This window comes from Leptosomus discolor, chromosome 16, assembly GCF_034619465.1.
Source record: "Leptosomus discolor isolate bLepDis1 chromosome 16, bLepDis1.hap2, whole genome shotgun sequence".
In the NCBI taxonomy this organism is placed as follows: Eukaryota; Metazoa; Chordata; class Aves; order Leptosomiformes; family Leptosomidae; genus Leptosomus; species Leptosomus discolor.
This window is the reverse complement of record NC_141406.1, coordinates 12,868,857-12,885,102: the sequence shown is the minus strand read 5'-3', so window position 1 is coordinate 12,885,102 and position 16,246 is coordinate 12,868,857. Positions and strand designations below refer to the sequence as shown.

At 48.3% G+C, this 16,246-nt stretch overlaps 1 protein-coding gene across 2 annotated transcripts; it reads left to right on the top strand.

Annotated features, from left to right (window-relative positions):
- The first annotated feature begins 586 nt into the window (after positions 1 to 586).
- Positions 587 to 13,872, top strand: RFLNA (refilin A). 2 transcript variants are annotated; one of them, XM_009949720.2, is made up of 3 exons: positions 587 to 934; positions 11,901 to 12,010; positions 13,539 to 13,872. In XM_009949720.2, exons 1-3 carry the CDS (start codon positions 725 to 727, stop codon positions 13,870 to 13,872), a joined length of 654 nt encoding a protein of 217 aa, XP_009948022.1. In that variant the 5' UTR covers positions 587 to 724. The 2 variants fall into 2 exon arrangements, with proteins under 2 accessions (XP_009948022.1, XP_086330515.1); XM_086474389.1 differs by having other exon boundaries at positions 725 to 916.
- Positions 13,873 to 16,246: the final 2,374 nt, after the last annotated feature.

The following is a 16,246-nucleotide window of genomic DNA, read 5'->3' as shown; positions in this document are numbered from 1 at the left end:
GAAAACTCAGACAGAAGGGAGGGATATCAGCGGAGGGAAACCACAGCTCCGTGATGGCCGGTGGGGAGGCCCCTCTCCCGAAGGCCGGGGGTACCGCCATGTTCGGGGGTTGCCTCAGGTCCCCTCGGAGGGCGACGCCCGGGGGGGAGAGGGCGGGCAGGCGGCGCCAAACGCGCTCCCTGCCTGGGAAGTGCCTGAAAATGTGCGGCCGGAGCAGAGCTGGGGGGCCGGGGGAAGGGGAGGGCGCTCCCCGGCTCCCCTCCCACCCTCTCCGGATAAATGGGCCGCCGGGAGGCGGCGGGCGGGCGGACGGCGGCAGCCTGTGGACGAACGCGGCCCGTCCGTTCCCGTCCCCCGCCGCGCCCAGCGCTCCCTGCCGGCGGGGCCGCCCCGGGCTCCGCCGCACGTAAACGGCCGCATCCCCCGTGGGGCTGGGGCGGGGGGATCGGGCCTTTCTTCCCTTCCCCGGGAGCCGCCTGACGGGCGGGGGGCGGCCGGGCGGGCAGGGCGCGGGGGCCGGGTAGAAGGAAGGCGGCCGGGGTGGCCCGGTCCGGCTGATGCTGGCTCTCCCCGGCGCGGCAGGCTCAGCCCGGGCTCCGGCAGGCTAGTGGCGGCGATCGGGACTCAGGAGGGGCCACCCGGGCTCCTTTCCCCATCCCTCCCTCGGCGGCGGGCGGCGCTGGAGGATTTTCTCCCGCTGCGGCCCCCTCGCTGCCCCCCAGACATGGTAGGTCACCTACAGCTGCAAGGGATGGACGAGAGCCTGAAGGAGAAGAGCCGGGAAGGCTTGCTGGACAGCCCGGACTCGGGGCTGCCCCCCAGCCCCAGCCCCCCTTTCTACTCCCTCTCACCCGGTGAGGTCCGAGCTGGGGGCAGCGGCGGTGCGGACCCCCCGGCCCCGGGGCACCGGCGAGAGGCCAAGGACGGCAAAGTGGTAAGAGCCAAACCCTCTGCGCTGGGCTCTGTCCTCTCCGGGCTCCCGGGAGGGAAAAAGGCTGGCCGAGCCCCGGAGTGGGGGGCAGCAAGGAAAGGGCCTGTGCCTCCTGAAGGGGCACCCCATGGCACCCCAGCTGTGTCCCCACTCGGTGCCCATTCTCCTGCACTAGTGGACGAGAGCTCTCCCAGGTTGCTCGTGCCCCATCGCGGCTACAGTTGGGTGCTGGCACCACTGTTGGTGTGCCCAGGCAAGGGGCTGGCCCAGTGCTGGCTGGGGATTTTCTGATACGCTCGCCTAAGTGTTGGCAGTTTGGTTGGGTAAACTCTAATAACAGTGTGGGAGTGAGACCCGGGTCTGAAGCAGGATCCCCTGCCTGCCTTAACAACAGAAAAGTGTCATTTTCTCAGTGACACTGTCCTGCCTGGTAGATATAGGTTGGAGCTGCATCCATCTGGACCGAGGCAGCGGAGTCCGGCTCCCAGCTGTCCTTACTCTCAGGCATCCCACAATTGTGTTGTCAGGAGCGTGGAGCCACGTTTTCTGGAGCTTTGGCTGAAAGAAAGACGGAACTGTTCAGTCAGGGCACAGTACAGATGTCTGTCCAGAGCCTTGGTATGGAGACATGGTCTGGGGAAGGTTTTGTGCTGCTGCCCTTTGCTGGAGTAGGGCTTTGTGGCATGAGTCTGCATGGCCGAGCAGAGCAGAGTTAGTGGTTTGTAAGCTCAGACAGCTGGCAGTAGCACTGTAGATTTCGGTTAGCCTGACGCAGTGCCAGTGAAGCGGTTGACTGTGGAGTAAGGTTTGGGTAGATTTATCATGACTATTATTCTGCTTTATTTTGTTTATTTCTATCCCTTAGCTATAAAAAACTGTTTTTAAAACACAAAATTCAGAGCATAAGCGATGGTGGTGGAGGTTTTTAAAGGATGATGAAAATTCTTCCCCAGGGATCTTTCAAAAATTTTTTTAACATATATAAAAGGCATTTGTAGGTGTATTCAACACAGTTAATTGACTTCTATATGGAATAAAAAACACAGCACAAATCTTTTCATGGAAAAAATTATCTGCCTATGGATTAGTGACAATTCAAACACTTCTTCCCAGTAGGGACATTTTGCAATGACTTCTCACACCCTCATTTGCTTTCTCAAGTTCTAAGGCTATTTTAGCGTGTTACTGAAAACCGCCTTTTACTCCTGATCATGCCAAAACCTTCCCCATGAACAATGACTCTTTCTCACCAGACTACGGTGGGTAGGGTGTGGGGTGTTAATTATGAAAATCAAATCTCAAACCCGCTAACGCTGCGGTTCGAAATACAGAGTCTTACCTGCAGATGCCTGGGCGTGTGTGCCATCCTGATGGGACTGTTCATGTACAAGGAGTTACCCACATGCCTTGGGTTTGGCAGGATCAGGCTGTTGCTATGCATTTGTAAAATAAAATGTGGGAGGAAGATGAATGAAGGCTTGCTGGACAAGAAAACAGCTGGGGTGGAGGTGTCTGCAAAGCTCTGTAATGGGGATATGACAGCCTCCATTCCAGCAGTATGACAGTTGGCCACCACTACTCCCAAGAAATCCCTTAGATATTGAAGATGAAAGAGCATGAGAAAAAACCTATTTCAGCTCTCGGGCTGTTATTTTTAGTGCTTGACTCTTATGGGGAAAAAAAGTTATTCTTGTGATCTGTGTAAGGCAAAATTGAGTTTTCCAGTTATTTTTTTGTTTTGATCATAAATGAACATTTTACACGTTTCAGAGGAACTTACACTGTCAATATTTCCAAATTTTATATTGCATTGCACCAGCATGGGTAGCCCTGGGCTCCTGCTGTTAGTTTCATACATTGTGGATATTTCCATGTCCTTACTAGGTACAGAAGGTTGCAGAGATCCTGACACTGAAACCTATTTGACTGTATTATTTGGAGTGGTGCAGGACCATGCTCTTTGACTGTTTGGTACACTGCAAAATAATGAAGTAGATAGGAACTTTCACTCTATTTGACTGTACAGATTTTCACTTCTCATTTCCACCCTGCAAATACTGTACTTGCAGCTGTTACTAAGAAAGCAGGAAAAATATGGAGAGCATTGCTTGCTTCATACTTTGAAATTTCAGCATCTAATTAGCTTTAATCTTGCCATTTAACAAGAACTTGCAGATCTATGAGCAATTATGCAATCCATGAATGTGCTTCTGTTTAACTCTACTACTCTGCTCTTCATCAGAGCATGCAGAATTGGCAAATGAATAATTGCAGCTATTTGCACACCAAGGCATGCGTTTTTTAATCGCCTGTTATATTAGCATTTGTTTTGCTTATAAACGTGACAGAGCCAGGAACGCAGCCTGCACTCTTTGTGTAATAATACTATAAAACCGTATATAAGCTCAGTCACCAACGGCCAAAATTCTAGTATGTACAGCTACAATAAATTGCTGTCAGGTGAAGAAAACAACATTCCAGATCTGTGGGAAGTATTCCTTGCTGCAGACCTATCAAAACCACCAGTCTGAACCCAGTTGCGTTCTTTCGCAGTCAGCTATTTTGCTCCAACTTCACAAATATCTTGCAGAATTTTTCTGATCTAGGACAGCTCTTATACAGAAAAAATGAGATTGCATGCCCTTATCGAAAACTTTCTTGTGTGTAAAGTCTGTACTCTCTCCACTTCATGTTATTAACTGTGACTCTGAAAAAGTAAACTCTTCTCTTTAATAAGCACAACTTTGTTTCAAAGACAATGCACCATTTATTCACATTTAACCAGCCAATTTGGCTACAGCTTTGGGATCCAAGAAAATATGAAAGGCAATTTAGGGCCAGAGTCATAAAAACCACAAGTTCAACACCATTTAGGGACTTTTTTTTTTTTTTGCATTTTACTTGCAGTGCAGGAGAAATTGGCTTTTATTTCTTCAAATAAAGTCCATGTAGGGAATTTGTCAATTGTTTTGTGCTTAAGTGCAAATATCCTAATGAAAATAAAAGGTGACTTTTACCTAGTTCTGCCTTTTAAATCTGAAACATGATTAAATTGATTCTTAGGACTTGGGTTACTGAATTCTCTAGGCTTTGTCTGTAATGCTGGGCCAAAAGGAACACATATACAATGAAATAAATCTCTAATAATATGCACAAAGAAGCAGTTGCTGGAAGGGTTGGGAATGAAATGACATCAAAGTAGCCAGATCTCCTTAGAGTTTTCCCTGTTACCGTTGCCCTGAGATATAGTTTTAAGCTAGAAGAACTGGTTTTGGGCTATGCTGAAATAAGTGCTTGGCATTCAGTGGCATAACTCCTAGTGGGTATCAGCGGAGATCAGGATCACATTCATCTGCAGAACTATCAGTCGTGCCTTCTTGAAGCAGCAGACTTCTCATCCCTTCCCTATTGCCACTACAACAAGTTCCACCACTGCAATGAGTTGTTCCTTATTTGAAAGACTTAAGTATTTGTGTGTTCAGCCTGCCTCACTGAGCACGGACTTCTGTAGGACTGTATCTCAGTGGATCAGCTGTCGGATGAATGCCCCCACGTAGGGAATTTCTACTTTCATTCAGGAGCTGTGTTGGACTACAGTGTGGTGCCAGAATCAGTTTTGTGTGGTGGGAGGAGATTCCAGCTTCGTCTCAAGTGCAGAGGATGAGGATTCCTTGCCCCTTGGCACAGCCTTCACAGGCATGATCCCAGCAATGGCATCCAGGTCAGCATGTGTGCTAACCATGTTGGATTTATGGCTGGTATTAAAAAAAAAAAAACCAAAGCCAAAACACCTTTTCCTGACATGCTGCATTTTGAAGAGCCCTTGGCCCACAGAGCAAGCATCTCATCCTACACTGAAAGCGCTCCAGGAAGGTGGACTGTCTTGTGGGGACTGGGTGGGGAACATGGCCATCAAAGGGGTTCCAGGCAATATGTAACTTCCAGACCTGCCATCACCTAAGTGAAAGCACGCGTGAGAGAAAGGCCCAGCACCCCCAACCTGAGCCAGCTTGCAGCGCCCACACAAAGCAGGGGACATGACTCTCCAAGCCCAGGTGGGTCCCAGCAGCTCTGGGGAAAGCCCCAGGCTTGTGCAGGGAGCGAGGCACCCATCTGGCACAGCAGCAGGGCTGGCCTCAGGGATTGGCGCTTGCAGCCTGGCACCCTGAGCCACTTCTGAACCGCTCCCACGGGCGGGATCCTGCAGGAATTCCCCCCGGCAGGGGTTGGCGGTGGTTTCAGTTTCGCGCCTGCATCCGCTGCCTGGCAAAGCCTAACCCCACTGGCTGTCCCCTGTCCCTCAGCCCCGTCCAGTATTGAATATGCACCCACTCCTCTTCCTCCTTGGTTCAATGCCAGCAGCGAAGGAGGGAGAATGGCTTTGGGCCTCACCTATTCTGCAGACTGTGACAGATGTCCCTTCCTGGGCAGATTAGGGAAACAGCCATAGGGGTCTCATCATCTGCTCTGAAAAATGTGGCTCTATCTAGGGTGGTGTCTTCTAGCTGTTTAATTTCTGTTGCATTACTGCGTAACGCTGTGGACTGTAAGCAAAGCAGGCACATTTCCCACTTAAATGGAAGAGGGAGATAGGCAGGAAGTAATTCTTTGAAATAATAAAGCCTTGCTTTCTACCTGAGGTCTGCATTTACTGTTATCACCTCCAAATATAATCTCATCCAGCTCTAGGATGAATTACTCATAATATGTAATACGTGAAGATACTGGGAAAATAAATGGTCTGTTAAACAAATACTGCTTATCAGCTAGAGTGGAGAATGTAGATGTGTGTCAAATAACTCAGCCAGATCTTTCATTATAGCTGTAAATAACAGCTGAGTGAAGTGACATTTTCATGGACCTGACATGTTACCATAGTGGGAAAATGTGGTCAGAGATTTGCGTATGCCCTCGCTAAGTTAGGAGCTGGGAATTTGGGAAGCTGTATCCTGTTTGTGGCTCTGAGTCTTGGAAAGCCGTTTCCCCTTACAGTCCCTGGAGACCTAATGCCACATCTTAGTGCCTTCCACATAATAACCATAACAAAAGGAGTCGGTCAGTTCTGGTCCTTCTTGCTCTCTGGGGAAAAGGGGTTTTTTTGGATTTATTTATTTCACATCATGTTAATTTCCTTTTCTTTTTGTTGCTTTGCTGCCTTGAATTTGGAAGCTAAAGAACAGTCAGTATATTTCAGGCCAGTTTCATGGCATTTTTTTCCTCATCTTTGTTTAATATTTGATAACTCCGCTTCCATTCTTGTAAGTTACCCCAAATGAAAAGTATCTTAACAGAACCCGCTGACTCTATGCAGTTATTAGGGGTAAAAATAGCATTATTCTGCCCACTACATTATTTTTGCTGTTGTTCAGATCTCTGTGATCTAAATACCCCCAGGAATCACTCGTGGCAGGTACAAAGCAATGACATGGAGGAAGGACAGTGTCTGTTCTAAAGCAAAAGCCCCCCATAACACTTATGCCATTGTAAAGGAGGTGCTGTTGGTTAGCTGTAGATTGAATTCCCTTCAGCAACCAATTTTATCTGTGTTTATCTATGTGCTACTTGAAAAAAGCAGAGTTTAGCTGCCCAGGCCGTTACATGCCTGAAAGGCATCAGCGTTAAGACAGAGGGAAAAATGCAGCCAAACAAGAAAGCACTTCAACTTCTTAATGATACTGTAACCCTTTGCTGGTTGAAATAAGTTCTGTATGGGAAAGGAAATAAAAATGATGGCACGTGTACTGCTTCGGTTTCACCTTGGCTCTGTTTTGAAGGCGTAACCTGTATGCGTGGGGCTCCCTTTTTGAGTTCTCCAGTGTGTTCCCTTTTACCTCCTCAACCTCCCTGGACTACCAGACTCCTCTCCCTGCATAAAGATTCCAAGGTTGTGGTGGCTTTTGCAGAGCTGCATCTGATAAGTAGCAGCACAGCTCCAGTTACTGGGGACAGGTTAATCAGGTCCCAGCTATAGCCTTCCAGCACAGCAACTGTAGGGTTTGTTCTTTGGATAGACAAACCTCGACTGTGGATCACTTGTGGACAGCCTGGTCTAAAGACATGTGGGTTTCTCCCCTTCATAATCAGTGACCCCCAGTAGTCTGCAACAAGCTCTGTGGTGCAAGGCAATAAAGAAACTCACCTTATTTGTGAAGTGTCCGGAGATGCTGAGTGATTGCTAGAAATGAGCCAAGGATCATAATTTTCTCAAGGGAGCTCAGCAGTCCAGTGCTCCTCTTCTTTCAACCATTCCTGTGCAGAAGGAAAAAGAACTGAGTCAGTATTTTTTTTGACAGGCAGAACATTTTTGGTTTGTTTTTGCCTTAAAACAGACTGGAAGGAGCTGGTGTCAAACTCTTGCCAAAAAGCCAGCTTTTGACACGTGCCAAGCATATAACGTTTCAGCCCCAAAGACAAATCTTTTGGAAAGCTCACATCCCGTGTTCCTTGCTTCCCAACTCCAGGAGAGATGCAGGAGCAGGTATTTCAGAACATTACCGGAGGTGAAACAAAATGTCATCTGAAGTGCCTTTCAGTTGCTGCTATGTAAGACCTGTGCTTACTGTTTAGTGACCCTTTCGCTCCGTGCAAGCAATTCAATTGCTTGTTCGGTGAGCAGACTGTGGGGTCTTGCAGATGATCTTTATTTTTCGACCGTGCTTTGTAAGTTGTTTGTGACTTCCATGTGCAGACTTACAGGTGACTTCAAGGTTTCTGACCTGCAGGAGCTCATCTACCTGCTCATGGTAGATAAGTGTGAATTTGTAATGGTCTCTGGTGGGTGGTAGAAGTCGCTGGCTTTGGCTTGCCAGTGTCCACAATTTTCCCAGCTTTCTAAATTAATCAAGCCAAGCTCGCAGGTCTGAAGTTGATGCTTGTTTACAGCATATGAAATTCATCATGGAATGTCTTTTGTCACTCTTCCCTGCCCAGAGGTAAACTGTAACCCACAATGGAAATAGTCTCATCACCACTCCATCCAGAGCTAACCTGGAAAGACTTAATCCTGCTTTCACCAAATTCAGTGGCAACTTTTTGACTCCGATTGATTTCAGTCATGCGTGACAGCTGCCGTTTCTCCGTGCACACTGGTATTGTTTCTGCAGCATGTTCTTGTTTCCCCTTCCCTGCTGTGGGACTTGTGATTTCAACAGACAGTGTTTGCCTCTGTGCCCACGCTCTGACTGAGCAGCACCCCCGGCACACAGCCGGCTGTGAAGCCTGTTCCTGTACGAACGCTGCGGGCCAGATGCCCCAGCAATGTTGCTGCTAAGCCACAGGAAGGACCTCGCCTCCTGCATCCTCATCTCTAGGGATGTTTAGAGCATGCTTAGTGTCAGCATATGTTAGCAAGAAGTGTGAAGGTTTGTTTGCCTGGAAGTGCTGAAATGGCTTCTTTGAAACCGCTTCTTTATGACCGCACTTCACAGATGCCCTCTGCGGAAACTGTTAAGAGATCTGGATTTCTCCTGCGTTAATCTAGCAAAGCAGCTCATGGTTACCATCCATCCGAATTTGTCATTTGGCATTCTAGCAAGCTAGTCTGGCTCTGAAAAGTAGCTTAATTCACAACTGATCCATTTTACCCAATCTTCACTTGTCCCTGGCCAGTAGAAGTAAAGAAGATGCTCCCAAAGGCTAAACCCACAGTAAGACAACATTGGGGTGCCGGTGTGGCTCTCATCAGTGCTTCCCAATCTTTTTTTTTTTTTTTCTGGTTATCTAGGTTTGCAGTCAGTTTTGGCAGCATGGCCTGAAAAACTCTGTTGTTTAGAAGCTGGGACAGAAGAGCTTTCCCAGTTCTATTCTGCCTCTCCACTTTTTGGGTGATTGGTACCAGAGTGTGAAACTGTCTTTGGTGGCTGTGACTTATTTTACCTGTTAGGAGAAACAGCGAACCCCCAACTTGCTGGCTACTTGCAAAGAGAACTATTGCCCCTCCCCAGCCAAGGTGAGCATCTCAAAGGCTCCTCAAAGGCAGTGCATGAAGAGAGCAGGGTGTGCAGAGCACTCCAGATGCACTTTCTGAGGCTGTTGGATCAAACAAGGGAGGGGGGAGCTGGGCATGCACTTGGGTGGAAGAGGTGGTGGTAGCTCAAGGGCAGGGGCTTTCCCTTCAGAGCCTGTTGCAAACCTGCACCCTGGTCGGCAGCGTTGTCTCCAGGATGGGCTATAAAAGCCATATGAGTCAGCATTGTTTTGTGCTGAGAGTCATGGTTCATAGTAGAAATAGGACATTCAAATATTTTCCAGTAAGAGGTATTCATACCTTTAGGTCTGCTCTTCATGTCACAGCACAAGGCCCACCTTTCTGCCCTGTGCAAATTCAATGTTCCATCTGGGAAGCTGGAGACACCTTTTGCTGAGCTGAGCTTTTCAAAGGGAGGATCAGAGATGATAATTTTCTCACCTCATGTGCAAGCAGAGACCAGTTTGGGGCCTTTTGGACAAGACGTCTCCTCAGGTGGGCACAGTGTAAAAAGAGGGCAGGTTCTCAGCTGGAGTTTTGCCAATGTCAGGTATGGCCACAGGAATATAAAGAGAAAGAGAACAGTCTCCTGAAGGAGGTACATGTATCCCCAGCCTTTCTTCCTTCACCAGTTAAAGCAATCTGCATCTCTTTGCAGGTGAACCCCCAAAAGGCCAGCTTGCCTGCTGTTTGCAGAGCCCATGAATGCATGTACACATGGTGTTTGACTCCTGCACCCAAATGAACCTCTCCTCATGTACAAGGTGTCTTTAGAAAGAGCTCTGCCCATGTGCAGTCTGTTAAAAGCTGGAGATCTGCACCCTTGTGAACTAAGGCTTGTCTGATCTAAACAATTCACATTTCAGAAGCAAAAGGGCTTTATTTATGACCAGAAAGGCTGCCCTTGCCCTCCCTTGTCAAGAGTGTTGAAAGCGATCTGGGAATGAACTTTGCCTTTTGGCCAGTGTTTAGTAATGAGGGTGAACATATTCTTCCCCCCCCCATACCTATGCAAATACTGGCCTTTTTTGACAATGGAACAGAAATATTCAATCAGAAAGAGAGGTTTACAGTTTAACACAGTAGTAAAGTGCAGGGATATTTCAGCATGGGAAGAGTAAACAGCTTTATGGCTTTGGGACACAGAATTGAAGGGTTTGGGGAATTCAGATGAAGCAATGACATTTTTTGCCTTAGCCTAAGGCAGAAAGCCCAAGCCACTAGAGAAAACCAGACCTCAGCCAGTGGGAGCTGATGCTGTTGAGTGGACTCAGCAGAGCTTTGCCAGTTAACACCAACTTGAGGGAAAACCTTGTGAGCATTCAGGGACCTGCATGTTGTACAGGGTAGGGCACAAGCTGCAGTACCTCTTACCCAGCCCTGCCAGTAGGAACCAGGTCATAGCTCCAGTGTTCCCTCCTGTGCCACCCAACCAGAAGACGCTGGGGAAAGTGGAAAGGAGCGGCATGGGAAGAGCAAGCTAATACAAGAGCTGTATCCTCGGCTACCCTCAGTGGATTCTGTGGGCCCTGAGATGGTCTTACTGACTGACACTGATGAAATACAGCTGTAATTCTAGCACATAGGGCCTATGCATGGTGGAAAGTGGAAAAACTCCATGAGCTTTTCAGCCATCTAGAGACCTTTCAACCTTGCACAGAGGCTGCCAGCCGTCTCGTTTAAAGATATCCTGTGTCTCTGTGTGTCAGAAATTGCTGCCGACAGAAAAGTGGTGGCAGGGACCAAAACCTGCAATGACATTTTTCCAGGAGGGCAGGATTAGGCTTAATTAGCCCCTGGGCTTGGTCCAGACACCAGACGCAGGATCCCTATATGTGGGAACTGATGTTTCAGAGCACTGCGGTATAGAGAAGTGGGATTACTCATTTTTGTGGTGGGCAGAGGAGCCTAGGCTGGACTGTGACAATTTGTCAGAGTAACAGGGTATAATTAGTCTTAAAAATCCAGTTTTCACTGTCATGAATTGGAGCAGCTCCATTCATTAAAAAGTCCTGGCTTGAAACTTTTCCTGCATTGCAGAGGCCACAAGGTGCCCCAGTGTCTCACCCCACACTCAGTTGAGCACAGTTAACTAGAACATCCCTTGGAGCATGACAGCCATTTTTGGCAGGGAGGCTTCAGCAATAGCAAGTCTACCAGTTCCCCCACTGGTTTGTTGCAAGAGATACATTATTTTTAGCATATATATATATATACACATCTCACTTAAATAGACCTACATCCTTTAAGTCAGCAGACTTAGGCTCTGTCTCCCTGCTGTCTGTCAGACTTAGAGCACTTCTCCATGCTGGTGCACTTTGAGTCTTCATAAGACTTGTTAATTCATAACAGTGGAGACAACATTAGGGCTAAAGAAAACCCCCAAACAATTGTGATTCCTATGAGAAACAAGAAAGGAAGAAGGAAAGGAAGGGCTAAATTTCAACAAACAGATACTGCAGCATGGAGTGCCAAAGATCTGGGCAGAGTCACTTACCTGGGTGATGTGCTGGGCAGAGGGAGGCTTCTTCTCCGTGCGAGGATGGGGTTTAATGGTCTCATTCTCTGCCAACCACCTTCAGGCTGTTTTTTGGCAACTTGACAATGGTCCTCCCCTTTGAGCATGGACAGTTGTGCCTTCCTTGGTGTCACCAACACTCTGCTAACCTGGGGGCCCTGCTACAAACCTGGAAGAGACAGGGACTGTGAGGAGGAGCTGAATGATGCTGAGAGCGCAAGCAAGGCGAGCTTAGCTTGCATGAAACAAAGTTGGTTCTGATGCTGCCACAGTCACCTGTTCTCATTGTTGAAGAGCCTGTCACCTGCAGTGTCTCCTACAGGACTCTGAGGGGACAGAGTTCACCAAGGTTGGAGGCACTGGTGTCTTCTGCCGGTGCTGAACGTGCTGCTGCTGGCTGCTCAGCTACCAGCCACAGCACACTGTGAACCGTGCCAGCCACATCTGTTGTGTCCCAACACTTGCTGTGTTTTTCTTCCCTGCAGATGCCTTACCTGCTTCTGAACCCATCCGTGCCAGAGATGAGGCCTCGAATGTACCCTGTGTTTTTTGGAGAAAGCATTGAGGTCAGCCCTGAGCCTGTGCAGGAAATCAGGTACAGCTGGGTTTGGGTGGGTCGGCGGGGGTTTCTGTCTTTTTCCTGCTGCCTTTTCTTCTGTAAAAAATTAAAATGTGTTTGTGAGTGGGAGTCATGGTTATTTTGATGGGAGGGGAGGGACAGGTGGGAGAGTAATGCCTGAATTACAGACACTGACAGCAGCAGAGGCAGAGGGGAGGAGGCAAGAACTGGAGGGAGGTTGTAAGAGAAGGCAGCTTTCCTTCCAAGGCCAGCTTAAATCCAAGGCTATGAGAGAAAACCATTACCATCTGTAGGCTTGATGGCCTCCATTAAGTAACCTGATGGTCTTCATCCTGTTCCCTGCTGCCTTGTATCCTCAGAAGCAACACCCTTGTAACTGGCACCTGGTTTTGTTAGCCCTTGCAGCAGAGAAACCAAAATTAGACCAGCCCACAGAGGCAGAATGAGCTCCTCCTCGTGAGGACATGGTCCCCCAAGCCAGTGATGGAGGTGTTCTGACCTCCTGTGCGGCTGGTGCTGAGGCTGGTGGGTGGATGGATGGATGTCTGCTCCTCTTTCACTCTTCTGCTGGTGTGGAATGTACTCTGCAAACAGCACGGAGCAGTTACACACAGCTTGGGGCAAGGATGGTGGGAGGACTGTAAACCCAGTTCCCACCCCTCTCAGCCTATGCAACCGTCTCTCTGGAAATGTACCCCAGTAAATCTCTGCTTGCCGAGGAACTGCCGGGGGGCATGTTTTTATGGTGATTACATCGGAGTCTTGTTTTATGTGTGCTGAATGACTTGCTTACACCCTGGCTGTGCAAAATACATTACAGCAGCTCAGATTACGTGCCGCGCACAATCAGTCAACCCCCCTCCGGGCCGAGGTAATGACAAGCACACACCCAGCTTTTAATCTTTTTTTTCTTGGAGCTGCACATTCCTTGGCTGCTGATTGCTGGAAGAGCGTTTGGGGAGTGGGGAAAACAAGTGAAAGTCCTGCTGCTCCCCATGGCCAGGGATTCTAGGAAAGCCCTTTACGTCGTGGCCTGGTGTCCATACATCCCTTCTGGATGCCTGCAGAATACAGGCAGGGCAGCGGCATCCCACGTTTTATGGGTTCTCCATCTGGCAGCTGTTAACATGGCCACTTCCTTTGAGACCAATGGCTTCGACATTGGATAGCCATAGCCCACAGCATCTCTTGGCTTTACTTGCTATTTGACCATTGCTTGGGTTTTCTGCATGCCCTAGCAAGCAACCTCACCCCTCATCTCCCAGCACTCTGATTTTAGCTAGCTCGGGCATCTTTGTGTCCTGATGGCAAGGCAACATAAAGAAAAAAAAGACACAGCAAGGTGAGGTACCACCAAGATTCACCAGTAGGAAGAAGTCCTCTCGGCCCTCTGTTTTGGGTCATAGGGTTGGCGGCTGCCCCAGTGTCTGTGCAGCGAGAGGCCATAAACATTGCCAGCTCCAAAGGGTTAGGGAAGAGTCCTGCCTATCTTGTCTCCGTTGCTGCTTGGGCTGTGGTCCTGATACCTTGCTGTCCTCTGTAGGTGCAATTCCGAGGTGAAGTACGACTCCGAGAAGCATTATCGGGATGACATCTTCTACGGCCCCATCCCCACCGTCACCACCTACAGTGAGACAGTCATTGCTGCTCCCAATTGCACCTGGCGGAACTACAAGTCCCAGCTGATCTTTGAGCCCCGCCAGAAGCCACTGAGGTTTCAGAGCACGACCATCATTTTTCCAAAGCATGCCAAGAACATTTACCGGACCACCCTCAACTACAGCTTGGGTTGTGCCAAGCGTTGGTTTGCTTCCAGCGTGCAGCTGGAACTCTGCGAGGAAACCAGCCCATGTGTCATCTACAGTGAGACCCTCTGATCTGCCCTGCCGCTGGCAACCTTGTGACCTCAAGAAGGCTGTGGCCTTTGCTGGGTCTCTGGCTGGGCCTTCATTGATGGCGGCTGAATATTAATGGCTGGAGAACATGTCATCTTGGGTGAGGCTGAACTGGCTGGGAGGAGGCTTGCAGGGCACGGGATGGTTTTGATCAGTGAGATGCTGGCTTGTATTTTGTTATGTTCCTGACATTCATGATCTAGATTTTATTGTTGGGTTTTTTTTCCAAGCGTATCTATTTTTGACTTGTGTTTAGATGAAATCAAGATGACAAAGGACCCTATTACCCGTGGCAGAGTGCTGCTCTGTAGGTCTCGTCTAGCACGTAGGTGAGACTCACTGTAACCTTCAGAGCTATTTTGATCTCTGCAAAGGGAAGTCCAACTGCAGAGTCAGCGTCCAGTCTGCCCGGCATACACCAAGCCAGGTTTTCTTAGAGTTTAAATGCAGAAGAGGTGGTTATTTGTATCAGTACATGACAGCTTGCTCCAACAGCTCATCTGGGAGATAACTGCATTATTACACCACTGCAGTAACCTCAGGCCTAACTCACTGGGAGGAGTGGGGACTGTCATCAGGAAAAAGAGGAAGAAAACAGGCGCACAGTGCTCTTGCTAGCAGCTAGATGTTTATATACCATAGCAAGGCACAGCACAACCAGGAGATGGGAGAAAGGCCTGCCCCAACGCACGGCCACCTCTTCTGTGAGCCCAGCCAAGTGCATGCAGGGGAGGCTGAGGAGACTGAATAGCTGAAGGGCTATTTTCTAAAAGAAGTGTCCCAAGTGATTTAGAAGCCCAGTGCCCTTGTTCAAAAGTACTGTCAGTCCAAGCGTGCCGTGCTGTTCGTTGTCTCGAACACCCAATTTACAGGGATCTTTATGCACTTACAACCCTTTTGAGTTTTAGGGTATGGCTGTATTGCAGGGAGGAACGTATTACAGGGAGATGCTATCTCACATCAAAGAAGCCAGTGCAGGGTTAACTCACAAGCAAGGTTGCTCACCCTCTCAATAGTTTCCATACCTGTAGCATGGACAGCTTCGCTGACTGTGGAGGAGCAGCCAAACTGTCTCAGAGTAGAGCTTGAAATATTGAGGAACCCAAATCTGTCCAGGTTTTCCTTAATCAGCCAGGCTGTAGCAATTCAACAGGTACTTCACAAACAGCTGAGCTGTCTCCGCAAAAGGATCAAGAAACACTGAGAGAGCAGGAGTTATGACAGCCATCCTAAAGCAAACCATTCCCCACTCATGGATCACATCTCCTGGTATCTCTTCACTTTGGTAGCTTGCTGAAAATATGGATTCCCGCAAATGTATGATCTTTGCAAATGGCATGGAATTGTGTCCAAAAATCTTATCAAGAGTTTTTGCATGCTGTTCAGAAGAGCCCAGACTTAGAAAATAACCACACAGCTCTGGAAATTAATTTCCAGCTTTCCTTCTTCTAAACTTTCCATTTTGTTCCTGACTTGCTGTGAGTCTGATCGAGTTATTTCAGAACACAACTGAGCAGCCAAGTCAGAAAACCTATTAACAATGTCAACAAGACATAGCTGATTGCCCAGAACAGTTGACACACAAATCCACAAAGACTGACAAAAATATATCTGAAAAATGTTAAAAAATAATGAAATTAAATAGTGACTTATAAAGATACTTTTTTCCATCAGTTTCAAAAGGCAATTGGTAAATGTGACCGGAACTGTGACCTTTATGAAACAGAGTTCTCTTGTTTAAAATGAAGCACAGTTTTTTTCACCAGAGGTAAATATAAGGTCTTTATATATAAACTTAAATCCTGACAGCTGAAGCATCATTAGTACTGAAAGGTGTGTGCTATGGCAGTGATGAACTCTGCCTCTCTATTTGGTAGGGAGAAATCTCTCAAAGGATTTCCAAGGCTTCCACCTACTGTTGAACTCTTTTCAGCAACACAGAAACAAGGATTATATTTGTTATTGGTCGGATTTTGCTGTCGCTGACTGTCACTGTCAAAGCCTGGAAAAGCAACATCTGCCTCCAAAGGGGGCATTATGCCTGAAGCAACCCTTCTCCCCAGAGCTCCGGCAAACACGAGTGCTGCGGCGTTAGCTTTGGCAGCAGGGCAGTTGAAGCTAGGACGAGTGTGGGCCCAAGTGCAGTGCAAGCTGGTGATGCACTTGCTTGCTGTCTCGTCTTGAGGTCTACCCTGTTTCACCAAGTGCTGGTGAACGAGCCTAGTGACCAGTGGAAGTACTGGTCTGCCTTCCTGGGTGAATCGTGAAGGCTCAGGCGGGCTCTACTCGTGCACCTGAGAGAGTCTGGAGCAAAGGGGAGGTAGATTTTCAAGCTGAGGAACAGTGTAATCCAAGT